Source organism: Macrosteles quadrilineatus, unplaced genomic scaffold (assembly GCF_028750875.1).
Source record: "Macrosteles quadrilineatus isolate MER2022 unplaced genomic scaffold, UCM_ALF_1.0 Scaffold_2__2_contigs__length_208266976, whole genome shotgun sequence".
NCBI lineage: Eukaryota > Metazoa > Arthropoda > Insecta > Hemiptera > Cicadellidae > Macrosteles > Macrosteles quadrilineatus.
This window is the reverse complement of record NW_026542595.1, coordinates 132,645,835-132,659,800: the sequence shown is the minus strand read 5'-3', so window position 1 is coordinate 132,659,800 and position 13,966 is coordinate 132,645,835. Positions and strand designations below refer to the sequence as shown.

The following is a 13,966-nucleotide window of genomic DNA, read 5'->3' as shown; positions in this document are numbered from 1 at the left end:
ATCTTATCCTCAGACCTAAGGATCGGTATGGTTGGCCGGAATATTGCACTGTTTTGCTTTGGAAATTTAACCTAGATGCAGTACCACCATAGATTAAATATAACTCAAGTAGACTTCTATCACATTGTTAATTCAAAAGTATTTTCATGTATAGTTCATGTTGGTGACACTGTACGTTAGTTTTGTTTGACGTAATTTTGTTTCTATTATTTTAGGGTTAGTTCTATGTATGTTTTAATTTCTTGTAATATAACCAGGAGACGATCTATTGTTTATGATTAGATCGTTTTATTTTGGATAAACTAGGTTTAAATAACAAGAATTGTTTTCAGCTAATCCATAATGATGACAAATCTACTAAAAGAGTATGTTTAATCTATGGTATTACGTACTGCATGGAGTTCATGTTTTTGGACCTGAAATTGGAATCAATGGCCATGTTTTTTGCAGTAATGCTCGGTCGGTTGAGTTTTTTGTTTTAGCCCCACAGGCCACAAACGTGAGCATTTACTTAAAGCATAAAACTGCTAAAGGTGTATAAGACGGCATTTTGTTAAGGCTAAACAAGTCAATTCTTCAAAAAACTTGCAATGATAAAATTCCGACGAGGAGTGGTATTCTTAGGCCTATGGGCATGATATAGTTTTTAATAAAGGTTTGAAGGAAAGTAGGCCTAACTGTGACCAGACTAGGGGGCGGAAAATTATTTGGGCCTAGGGGCGCCAAAATACTAGATCTGGCCCTGTGTTGGAAAACACCACACCATCAGGTTAGAATGACTTCCTGATTATCCCTCATGGGGAAATTCATAAGAAGATAATACAATAGGTACACGAAAACACATGACACAATAAACGCGCACATAATGAAACATTGTTTTACTGGTCGACCAGAGACTGACGTTTTAACACGAGACGCGAAACCGGTGGAAGGTAAGTCACGGAAAGTAAGTCACGATTAAATTGTTAAAAGTTCGTTTTGAAAGAAAGATATTGGTCTGGCACTGAGCAAAGGCTCCCTGCTCTTTGTGAACATTGCAAAAATATTTCAATAAATATCGTCGTACATAAAGTCATAGTCGGCCATTTATTAGAATTTTACGAGATTTCCTCCATTATACATTGCTGATTTTATAGTAACGGTGGGTCGCCGTTAAGGTGCCACCCCGAAAACCCCCACCAAACAAAATTTGAGTCGGCAGGTTGACGAGGGACTTAACCGTCTAGTTGCTGCCCCGACAACGTGCCACCACGTCAACCTGACCTGACATCGCGACAACCACACAAATCCATCCGAGGTGGCAGGTTGTCATTCTGCAGTTAATCTGCACATTCCCAACTAGGCGCCACCCCGACAACGAGCCACAACGAAAACCTGCCTCCGTCACTCCACCAGTTTTTTTTTGTTTTTCATCAGAGGTGGGTTGTTGCATATGGTTTATGGTAAATGGGTTTTGTGTCTACTCCAAAGTAGGCAACCGTCTCCCCACCACCACACACAGCAGCGTAAACTGCTAATAAATTACTGCAGGCATTCACGACAATATTTATTGAAATTTTTTTTGCATCGTCCTTAAAGAAAAATTATCTTTGTGCTCAATAATTACAGACCAATCTTTCTTTCATAGGAAATCCCCCTCACAAATATGTATAAATCCACGATTAATGATTGTGTTTAACTTCTTCAAACTTGATATAGACTTCAGAAATAATAATGAGAGAGCTATCTAGACCAAGTGCTACGCGGACTTTAAATTTTGCACGCTTCTTGGTGTTGGCCTTTCACGCCCTCCTCATGTTTTTTTATTGGAATAAGGTCAAACGTGGCTTACTGTACTTTGGTAGGTTAAATCTGAACTGTTTAGAAACGTGCTATAAACTTCTCTCGACGATTCTCTCAAACTTAACTTTGAAAGCTGGGGAACCTGTATGTTTACACAGCAATGACTATTATAGAATTTTACTTGTCAACACCAGAACAGGATGTAGATTATTTCCAACTAATGTATGGCAGTGTGCTACCACTGGCAAGTCCACCACAAAATTAGGTGTACCAATTTTGTTTTTAAGATTGCCTCGATTTTGTCGTAATTGTGCTAAAAATGTGTGGAATGTCTTCGCTTTTACATTAGAATACATATTTCTATTAATACTAATCATTCATTTTCTTATATACTTATTAGAAAATGAGGGAAATTTTTTGTGGGAAAAAATTAAGTTACCCTATTTTTTGTGGCAAACCTGTTGCATTAGTCATGTTTTCTTTCTGTCACGAGTGTCGTCTGTCGTCTGCTGTACTCTACAGACTATTATTCTAACTGACGCAAAATCTAAAAACATGCGTATTTAAAGACACTGTTTTTGTTTGAAATCAAATCTCCTCGAGTCTGATTCAATTCAAGGCCTTTGCCTTCACTACTCTTTCTAGGTTATCTGTATTACCAAATTGTAAATAATTGTTCTAATTATTTGTCAGTCAGTACCACGATTACTAGCAATTCTCTAATAGGTTAGATGGTTTAGTCCATGTTTAGCTGCTACTTATAAAAATGTATTTTCCAAATTCCAAGTTGTAATTTTTTTTGCTTATGTAAGAATGAAGTTGTTTATATTCACAAGTAAGTAAACATGTCATTTCTTTGTTTAGTTTTAATTTATCTTAGATAAACACTAAGATTTTGATGATACCTAAACAGCAATACTTACTTTTTAATGCTCTTGTAACATATCATAAATTTGTCATAAGATTAGGCTATCCTCGATTGTCTGAGTAGCTCTGCTATTCAGTTAAAGTTTGTAAGTTGCTTGTCTGATGTCTAAGGACCGATTAGGGGCGAGGTAACAACCCCAGGTTATGCGTGACTTTAACTGTCACTGAAGGAAGCCATCCTAGAACCATGCTTAGTATTTTTAGTTTTGAGTTAAATACCAGCATCGAACTTAACTATTAGATCCAATTGATGGCAGCGACCTAGCCTATAGATTGGTAGTGAAATCTTGTCTTGATTGTCAGTCAGGTCCGTATTTCCCCAACCGCGGACACGGTGTTTGGCGGGGCATCAAATGAATTTTTACTAGTGTACATGTTGCTCGAATTCGAGCAATTGCAACGTATTACAGGAGTTATTTTAAAACGAATAACAGTCATATTTACAATTAGTTTAAAAGAGTCAACTCAAAGATTACCGGTGTGTAACTCAGACCATGTTTATCTTCGTTATTGATAAACCTAAAGCATTCCGGCCGGTTTTCTCCTTCTCAAAATGCCTCGCTGTACAGGCAACACAGGTCATTGATAGAGGGCCAATTGAGAACGAAAAGTCGTTTTGGGATAGTGTTAGGGCGCATTTGTAACCCAATAGTTGAGATTGTCCAGGGTCAGGTGCTGACTGTGATGAGTTAAGCCTATTACGCACCACTGTTCAGTAGCTGCGGTCGCTATCACGATTACGCCTCCTGTCTATGTTTCGTTGTCGTCGCATCGAAGGCATTTAAAAGAAAAAACAACAAATAAACAAATTATAGCTACACAAAACAACAATACGGTAAATGCACAACTTTAAGTTACAATCGTGCTAACACGATCCGTCATAGCGACACAAAACAACGATAAATACACAAATTTAAGATACAACCATACTTAACACGATCCGTCTTGGGGGTTATGTTTACACAAAATCAAATAGTAAATAAATAAATAACAGCAATTAAATTATACAGCTGTTCAAAATGTAAACAATTATGTTCTTCATAAGGATTACATGGGAACTTTTAAAGCCACTGGGACAGAGCCCAAGGGACTTTTTCAAAAATGTAAGGCCAGTTTGCAAATCTACGCGACACGCTCTTTCCAATGAGACATCAATGGATAAAATCGGTTAAGAAATGGCGGAGGAGTTCAACCGGCAAAGTTTCATGTACCCTAGCGTATTAATTATATAGATTCCTGAAAAATTAACTCCAACAATAATATGTCAGAGTGTTTGATTTTTAAACTGAGCCTTTATTCTTGTATAATCGCCAAAAACGTTCGCGAAAATTCCACGACTGTAAATCACAACAGGTATGCTGCAATAGCTGCAGACCATGATAGAGATGTTCACAATTCCTCCGCGATCACAGAAAATTTCCACCATTTCACTGCTACCGCAGGAGACTACGATTTTATTGTGACTGAGTACGAATTCGTTCATATTAAATTAGACTATATATAAAAGTTTTGTGCCGATGATTTTGCCGTGGTTGCAGGAGTTGTTTCACAAAACGTAACAACAATTCATATTTTTTAAATAAATATTTTTGAAGAAAACCCTATTTTGATACAATTTGGTTTTGGCCAGAAGTCTGAAGTGAAGGTCAACAATTTCACCTGACTTGAAGTAAACAAGTTTGAACAATAGAAGCCTAATATTAGCCTACTATTGAAATATAATTATGGAATTATTTATTACCGTAGCTAGTCCCTTTAGGTCTATTTTCCAATTGAATCTTTGAATTCAAATGGTCGAGTTTAGCGAGATGAATCAATCACTTGTACATTTCTAAATCCTCTATGCTCAAAACACCAAAGAATTAGGCTAGTGGGGCCTGTTATGTGAGCTGCCGGGGCCTCGTTGATTCTAAAAACGGCCCTGTTGTCAGTTGTATATAGTCTGCAACTCACGACTTTACTTGTCTATAGCAGAACTATTGAAATAAAAGGGCCACCTAAGATATGAACAATGGACGTCTCATATGGATCATCTGTTCATTTCACCCTTGATCAGGCAGATTCAGGTGTTTTACTGCTTCCTGTTTATCCTCACTGTGTGTCCACCAGAAACGTTGATTATTTCATAAGTTGTGAGGGGTAAAAAATTGCAAAAATAAGTAGGCTAATAGTTTAGTAAAATAGTAGTTTAAAATATCTAGCCAGATACATTTAACTGCTTCCTTGGAATTGGTTATAGTCTGTGTGATTGAACCTGTCTCCTGTACCTTCCTCTATCTGGAACTGGCTTGGGTCTCTAGGCCAGCCCCAGGTAGAGAAATGATTACAAGATGTGTTCCATCCTACAGACTACAGGTTAGTTATCATTCAACGATACCTAAACCTGACCTGAAGTCAGCACAGAGTTTACGCTATGAAGTATTTCACAGAGAAATAGGTACGGAGGAAACTTGCTTATGGGACTACCGTGCGCTTTCAGCTCTGATATGTGGTGTGGGAAATATTATAGTTCGGCCGCTTAGAAAGCGACCTCCCCTACCATTGGTTAGCATTAACTTAGCGCGCAAGTCGCTTTCTAAGGGGCCAAAACTATAGGACACGCAAGGAAGAGCCGGAGCGGCAAGCACTGTGCAGAAATGCACTATCCTACAGGGCACAGGTTATTTATCCTTCCTCTATGGTGAGTGTTGTATAACATTAGGGTTAGAGGGGCGATGTCCTAGACACTAGTCGCTTGTGCTAGACACCACTTAATTGTACAATCGAATGTCTCCTATGTACCTTATTTCTTTATGAGTATTCCAATTGTTCAGTGGCATGCCTACCTTTATACAATCAGTAAACAAAAACATGCAAAAAAAAAACTTCTCACTATATAATGCGTCGAAACGTCGCCTCTGACCATTGAAAACACTGGCCAATCAATGTACAACCATGTTAAATTTTGGTTGTGTGCTGCGCTTACGAATAGTGGACTTTATCAGGCATGATTTAGTTACTCTACCATATTAAACAAGCTTTTAATACTGGCAATAATTTATTCTATAAGTTAGCTCTCATATTTGTTCATATAAATTTATCTCAAACACAATTGCTATTTATTACAGATTATTATTGATTTGAGAAAATGAACACGGACGACAGAGAGCAGTTGATTCCAAGGAGAAGATCGACCCGTACTGAGGGAATAAACGATGTGGTAAGCCAAACTTTTGCTTTGTTTTCGCTCCATTAAAATAGTTGGATTTTTACTGAAATTGGGTTCACCAAGATGAGCCGAGCTTTCGCTATCGTTATAGAAGAATGTGTTGACAAAGATATAGCAATCCAAAAACTCACACTCTTGCCACGATCACGGAAGACAATGATGATGTCTACAAAAACGTGGAAGATGTTCTAGATTTGGCTATGATCACAGAAGATTATGACATTTCCACACTTCTTGATCATACATCATATCAATTAGTTTTGTTTTTACTTTACAATTTTTTTCTTAGCTCTTGAAACTGCCCTAACGTTATGTTTCAATAATCAAATAATAAATTTAAATGTTTTCATTTAAACAAACTTATTTTAGCTGTGACAAGTGTCAAGTGTTTTATTGTGACAATTGTCAGCTGTTGTGTTTACCACTTCAATGGATTTTTTTAATGAATTATTTCATAGCTTAAGAGGGTTCCACCTGCCGGCTGGTTACCACGTAAACATGGTCCTACAAAAAAGAACCTCGTGGCATTATTAAAGTGTTTATCGAGTCGAAATAAACTGTAAAATATTCACAAAGATCCAAACTATGCCCTGGATAAACTAAAACTTTGTCATTTTTTTTACTATTTAAAAAAATCATATCATTTTGAAAATTTGTAATATAGTCTTTTTCGCAAGTGATTCAGCTTAATGGTTAAACATTAATTTATCCCCATCTATTGCAAGCTCTGGTATGTTAAGAGTACAAAAGCACACAATCATTGGAAACAAATTAGTTTTAGATTGTTAAAAGCTTGTACCGTAGAGGCATGTTTAGAATAATTAGCATGTTTAGCCATTATCTTCAATTTACCCCTCCTTATTTGATTTGTACTCCTTTTAAAGGCACTCAACACAGAAATATACAATAAATATACATTTTAGAGAAAAACAATGCTTTCTCTATAAATTTATTGTTTTGTCAACAACCCCACGACATACAATAGGCACTAAACTACTTTTTATATTTTTTTTATTTTCATGCAAGTACAATATTTAAGCAGTACCAACATTGTACAATTTATTTAGCAAATGTATTTAATGTAAATTTTTAACTTACTCACCTAATATGTAAAAACTGATTTGTAAACTAGATTATCTATTCAATAAGCTATAATGACTAAAAGTCAATAGTGTACCAAAATATAACAAAGGAATCAACAATGAATCATTGGAAATAATATTTGGATTTCTTGGTATTAGCTTTATTAGAGTACATCCTATCAATTATGTTTTAGAACGTTTGAAATAAGCTGGAAAGTTTATTTATTATTTACATTTGAAAATGTTTACTTCATTAAGTAATCAGTCAATTGCTTGATGGGTTTGAGTAGTTCTTAAGATTTCGTAAGAATGCATGATGTTAGTTGTGGCTGTCATTTGTGTCTTCATGATGATTGCAAGATTATTACGGTAAATACTTTCATTTTCGAGTTAATTGTTTTCAGTTGATTAGTAAAGTTTTATTTTAAATATTCAGCGTAGTTGGCATTCATATTTAATATGTTTTAATCATTGTATCTCAATATTTATAAACTGTAGAATTCCAATGATATATTTTTGAATGCTTTAATTTTGAGAGAAAGTATTTTTTCAAAGCAATTTATTAGTGTCATTCTCTTTTGAAAAGAGTTTATTTATTCCAGATATTTGTACCAATAAATTTTAATAGTAATTATTGCAAAAAAGTCCCTTCAACCAAAAAAACTTTTTTTATAAAAATACAAAGGATCTGTCTGCTGTCTAAAATCTTGATACAAAAACAGCAATGACATAGTAGGACTAAGTTACCCAAATGTACAAAATAAAATTTAACTGGCATTTCTCTGGTTCCTTTATGCTATACAATACTATGAAAATATTCATACTTTATCACAATAATATTTTTTTTCTTTCTACGCCAGTGGCATTTTACAGGAGAGGTCCCCGAATTGAACCCATCCCTCCCGCACCGAAGTCGGAGATGCTAACCACTATGCTAGCAACATAAACCTAAAAAAAATTGAATAATTAATTCATAACAGGATATTTAAACAAAGCTAAAATAAAATTCTCAATAGGAAGAATAAGTATGACAATAGGAAGTAAGTAAGACCAAGTAACATGCATAAATTATAGGCCTAATGTCTTAACTAGTCAAAAAACTAGTGATTTTCCACACTGTGAAAATTTATAGTCAGGATTTTTTCAAGTGTAAAATGGTTCTAATTGAAATTTACTTGTCATTTTTGCAAAACATTTTGACCTCAATTTCAAGTGAACACTTTAAAATAAGTGGACAAGCCAAAATTATATTGATATCATTTTTGAAAACAATGAGCATGTTATCCTTGATAAACCTGGTGATATTAGTTATTATTTGTTTTATTATCATATAGGGCCTATTTACTTTATCTTTTTTGCAAATCTAAATCTAAAAATCTAAATTTTGTGGTCAAATAACTGACAAATACAATATCAATATTTATTTTGTCTTCTATCTGAGACAAAAACTTTTTTCTGGTTATTACACCTATTAACATTTTGTAGAATTTTTTTCCTAACTTTTAAAATTGAATTAGGCTAACTAATTTCTAAAGTCTAAACATCACTGAAAATATTGTTAACTGGCAGGATTCTTTGTGAAATATTTGTATACCCTAGGAAAGAAACCTAAATACAAGTCTCAGAATCTAGTCATTTAGAAAAATAAAGTTAAATATTAGCAGACATTAAAATAATTTCTAAGCTAATAATTTAGCGGGGAGCGAGATGTCCGGGGGTAGAGCACAGGGCTTCAGAGCCCGAGGTCGTGGGTTCTTATCCCACCAATCACCAATATAATTTATCTATGTTATAATGCCACGACCCTCTAAGCCTGATGTACAGTAATGTGTGAAATACAGTAGTTACGGGCTGAAACCTATCATCCTAGGATGTGAAAGGGGGATAAAAAGCTATAATTCACTAAAGCTGGAACTAGTTAGTATGATATTTCAGTGTATCTAACAATTTTGTCAATTACAGAAAATGTATTCATATTTTTAAAATTTTTTTACACAGGTACAGTTAACCTTACATTTCTCGTCCGTCTTTGTGTGAATCGCCCAGCAAAGCAAGAGGTGTGCTGGTACAGTACTTTTTTCCTTTTTTCTCTTTACAGTACAGGAGTACAGGAGGTACAGTACTGGAGTGAACTGTACTGATAAAATGTAGTGGCAGGTACCGGTACCAGAATCCAAACCGACATCATCGCTGTTTTGGATCTGTCACGACACTAACTCACCTAACTAGATGAACTGCCTATTTCAGTGTTGAACACATCTCATTTTTGTTTCAGGATCCAGTAAGTTACCTCAAACAAAATGAAGGTGCCGTTCCTATCGGTTCACTTAACGTCCTCAGTTCTCAGTTTGAGGTAAGTACCAATGTTTTTGGTTGAAAATGTCTGCCGGGTTCAGCTAGTATATACATACTGTAAAGAAAAATAAAAAGAATATTTCCTATATTCTTTTTGTAACGAAAAATAAAAACAATAAAAGATAATAGCTCTTTACTTGTTACTTCATTTCATCAACCAAAATCACCTCACACCTTTATGTAATGCAATTTGGCTATTCCATACAGGTGTGAGTATAACAAAAAGTTGCCCCCTGGTGGGGTTTTAATGAATTTCATTTACACTTTTAATTGAACTACTGAGGACATTACAATCACAGAGCTGCGCAGTGGAAATAAAGATGTTAAGTGTGGGCCCTGTAATTAAATATCCCAGAAGTCCGATTTATGGACCGTGAGAGATCTGATATCTTGTCCTCCTTCACACCTTCTTCAGCTTAATTCTAACACTTCTTAAAACTAATAGATGTGTCTATTTGAACACTCCATGAATTGAAATGTGCTGTTCTGATGAAAGATTGTGATATGAATTGATACTCTGTAAAACTGTAAAAATGGCAAATAATAATATTGAAATATTGATTGAAAATATTTGTGAAACTGTTTGTTCAGGAAATATTTATCAAAAGTATGACTTCAAGATGATATATATATACTGGATTCGGTTAAGCCGATTACTCATGAATTCAACAACTTGATATTAAATATTATGAACTGAACTTATAAAAATTGCACTGTCAAAATATATTTACAAAATGTGATCGTCAACACTCATTGTGTATACTTTGTATACTTCTTTCAGTTAAGCCATTTACCTCTTTAATTTATACCAGATTGATACTAATAATACTAGCTGAAACACAGGTGAATGAAAAGATGGATTTTTGTAAAAATGCTGTATAATGAGATGATAATTGCAAATGAGCTGTGATACAATAATTAACAAAATTTATACAATGTGATAACCTTTTGTGTGCACAATTTAACAATATTTTGAAAGAGAGAGTGAGAGAGTTGATTGCAAGATTGAATGTTCAAATTGGCGGTTTGTTCATTTTTAAAACTGCAGAGTCTCGGGAAAACCTAGCCTTGATGATTTTATTTATTTGTTTTGGATCACCAGACTCCCCAAAGATGTTCGTAATTATCAAACTGGCCAGTTTACAATTTAATCAAACAGGGACTATTATGTAGGTTTGTGATCTACATCACTCCTTGCTGATCAGTGCAACGGGGCCAATCGACTGCTGAGTCGATTATTTGATAATTTTTTTATTTAGTATTTAATATTTATGAATTTAATGGGAGTCTATCCTCATGACCCTTTATCAACCCTAGCCTTCGACCGAGCACTCTGTTACCCCCATTTACGTTACACAATCAAACTCTCACTATTTAAAAAATGTAATACTGTTCAACAATTATTCTACACATGAAATACAAACGTTTTAAATAATAATACTGATGATGATAGAATCTGACTTTACATAGAATACAAAAATAATAATATCACAGACAAACATTGCTCTTTAAATTAATATGCCATTTCAATTCAATTTAATAAATAATTTTCATTTGACTAGGTTCACTATTATAACTTAAATTCTTTGTATGACATGACCAAATTTAATAAAACATTTTATCCTGAATCGTGACCATGTGCTCTAAGTAGACCAAATGAAACATGAAAATCTCAGACCAAACAAAACATGATTCATAACTTGTAAAACGAGTGGTACATGTGAAAAAATGTGGCAGATTGGCAAGACTATTTTAATACTAATACACAAATAACACAAACATTTACTTACGTACACATGTCGACACATACACATTCATTCCGACGAAGATTCACGCGTACCGAACATTTAAAAACTGACTCGTGGTAATTTGTGACTTTTTGTCTGACCGAGCGGAACATCACGACACGGTTTTTTCTGGTGTAGGACTTATTAATTCTTGTTTTTTCGAGCTGGCGTTTAATGATTCAATTGAAAATACCTTCACGACGACCCGCTATTCGCTAGAAACTGACATTTGCTATCGATATGATGCATGTACGAATTTTCATCACGAACGCGAACAATCAATCCGGCATCTCAACTGTCTCGACTTAATACTAATAAAACACACCCCCAAATGCAATTCGGCGAAATTTTGACAATTGCGATCGTTTGATGCACGTACAATTTCCGCCCGAACGCTAATTTCCGAGCTACGAATTAAGATATTAATAAATTCGTCCTACACCAGCGACAAAACGCGACTTCACATGTTGACTACGCGAGTACTGAGCCACGAGTGACGACGAGACGTTTGCACGCGACACGGTTCGAGTGTAGTGTTCCTCCGCGTTACGTCATGTTGGACTGACTTGTCCATTGCCTGGCGCGGATTTTAAATCTTTGAATTTTAAAATCGGCACAGAAATCTCCCCTGCCAAAAAAATTGGCCCGAGCGACCTTCAGGTCCGCACGAAGGCCTTTTCCATCCCGGGACAATTTCGACCCGGCGCGACGACGCTTGACGTGGCAACAGACGCTTCATTCATACGACACATTTTTTTGTTGATTTTTTTTCCATTGATTTACATTTAATACATTTAACACGAAACAATTTTACACATAAACATTTGAAATTTGAATAACAAAAATATAAACTCTGAAACTTTAACAATAATAAAAATTTTGCTTTGAGGTCGGTATTTGAGAAATAAAAATTGTTGTCAACTGACACCTTGCATCATAAACCAGACTGCATCAACCCATCAACAATTTGAATGGTGTAAACGCGCACGCTTAACACACTGTAGAATTATCTATCTAGCATTCAGCGTTGAGTAGATGTCAACAATCAGTTCATTGACCCGTAGCGCAGTCGACAGTCAGCTGTTGCCGATGGAGTGGGCGGGGGCGGGGGACATTGTTGTGGTGAACGGCCCGATGTCTGCCTGTCTGTGCGGGTAGGTTCTACTCTCGCCCCACCACAGCTGGAACGTGACCTCTGTTGGCCAGCCTTCATGTCGCTCACAGTGGTTACATAACATGACTCAGATGATTCATTGTTTCTCAAAATATGTAATTATGAAAATGTTTAAAACAATTGACCTCAGTTTGACTCTATTTACTCAAAATTGAAAACTATTGCACATGTAAATATAAATGTAAATATAAATATAAATAATCTCTGTACGAATATGACACAAATAAATAAACAAGTAAACAAACACAGAAATATCAATGTGGATCAATTGGATAATTGCCTTAGAGATAACAACTGATACCCTTATCAATGCCAACCTGCCTTGGTAGTAATGCCAATCTGCTTCCTTGTTACCAGACCTCTCAAATTAGTGCTACCACTTTTTGTAAAGAAAAATAAAAAGAATATTTCCTATATTCTTTTTGTAACGAAAAATAAAAACAATAAAAGATAATAGCTCTTTACTTGTTACTTCATTTCATCAACCAAAATCACCTCACACCTTTATGTAATGCAATTTGGCTATTCCATACAGGTGTGAGTATAACAAAAAGTTGCCCCCTGGTGGGGTTTTAATGAATTTCATTTACACTTTTAATTGAACTACTGAGGACATTACAATCACAGAGCTGCGCAGTGGAAATAAAGATGTTAAGTGTGGGCCCTGTAATTAAATATCCCAGAAGTCCGATTTATGGACCGTGAGAGATCTGATATCTTGTCCTCCTTCACACCTTCTTCAGCTTAATTCTAACACTTCTTAAAACTAATAGATGTGTCTATTTGAACACTCCATGAATTGAAATGTGCTGTTCTGATGAAAGATTGTGATATGAATTGATACTCTGTAAAACTGTAAAAATGGCAAATAATAATATTGAAATATTGATTGAAAATATTTGTGAAACTGTTTGTTCAGGAAATATTTATCAAAAGTATGACTTCAAGATGATATATATATACTGGATTCGGTTAAGCCGATTACTCATGAATTCAACAACTTGATATTAAATATTATGAACTGAACTTATAAAAATTGCACTGTCAAAATATATTTACAAAATGTGATCGTCAACACTCATTGTGTATACTTTGTATACTTCTTTCAGTTAAGCCATTTACCTCTTTAATTTATACCAGATTGATACTAATAATACTAGCTGAAACACAGGTGAATGAAAAGATGGATTTTTGTAAAAATGCTGTATAATGAGATGATAATTGCAAATGAGCTGTGATACAATAATTAACAAAATTTATACAATGTGATAACCTTTTGTGTGCACAATTTAACAATATTTTGAAAGAGAGAGTGAGAGAGTTGATTGCAAGATTGAATGTTCAAATTGGCGGTTTGTTCATTTTTAAAACTGCAGAGTCTCGGGAAAACCTAGCCTTGATGATTTTATTTATTTGTTTTGGATCACCAGACTCCCCAAAGATGTTCGTAATTATCAAACTGGCCAGTTTACAATTTAATCAAACAGGGACTATTATGTAGGTTTGTGATCTACATCACTCCTTGCTGATCAGTGCAACGGGGCCAATCGACTGCTGAGTCGATTATTTGATAATTTTTTTATTTAGTATTTAATATTTATGAATTTAATGGGAGTCTATCCTCATGACCCTTTATCAACCCTAGCCTTCG

At 34.9% G+C, this 13,966-nt stretch overlaps 1 protein-coding gene across 1 annotated transcript in view; it reads left to right on the top strand.

Annotated features, from left to right (window-relative positions):
• Positions 1-2,294: 2,294 nt before the first annotated feature.
• LOC128985980 (H(+)/Cl(-) exchange transporter 7-like) overlaps positions 2,295-13,966 on the top strand; it is a 34,744-nt gene continuing 23,072 nt past the window's right edge. The window contains exons 1-3 of the mRNA XM_054406009.1: positions 2,295-2,617; positions 5,817-5,908; positions 9,275-9,352. Coding sequence (XP_054261984.1) covers positions 5,837-5,908; positions 9,275-9,352 — 150 coding nt within the window. The 5' untranslated portion in view covers positions 2,295-2,617; positions 5,817-5,836. The remainder of the gene's footprint in view (positions 2,618-5,816; positions 5,909-9,274; positions 9,353-13,966) is intronic.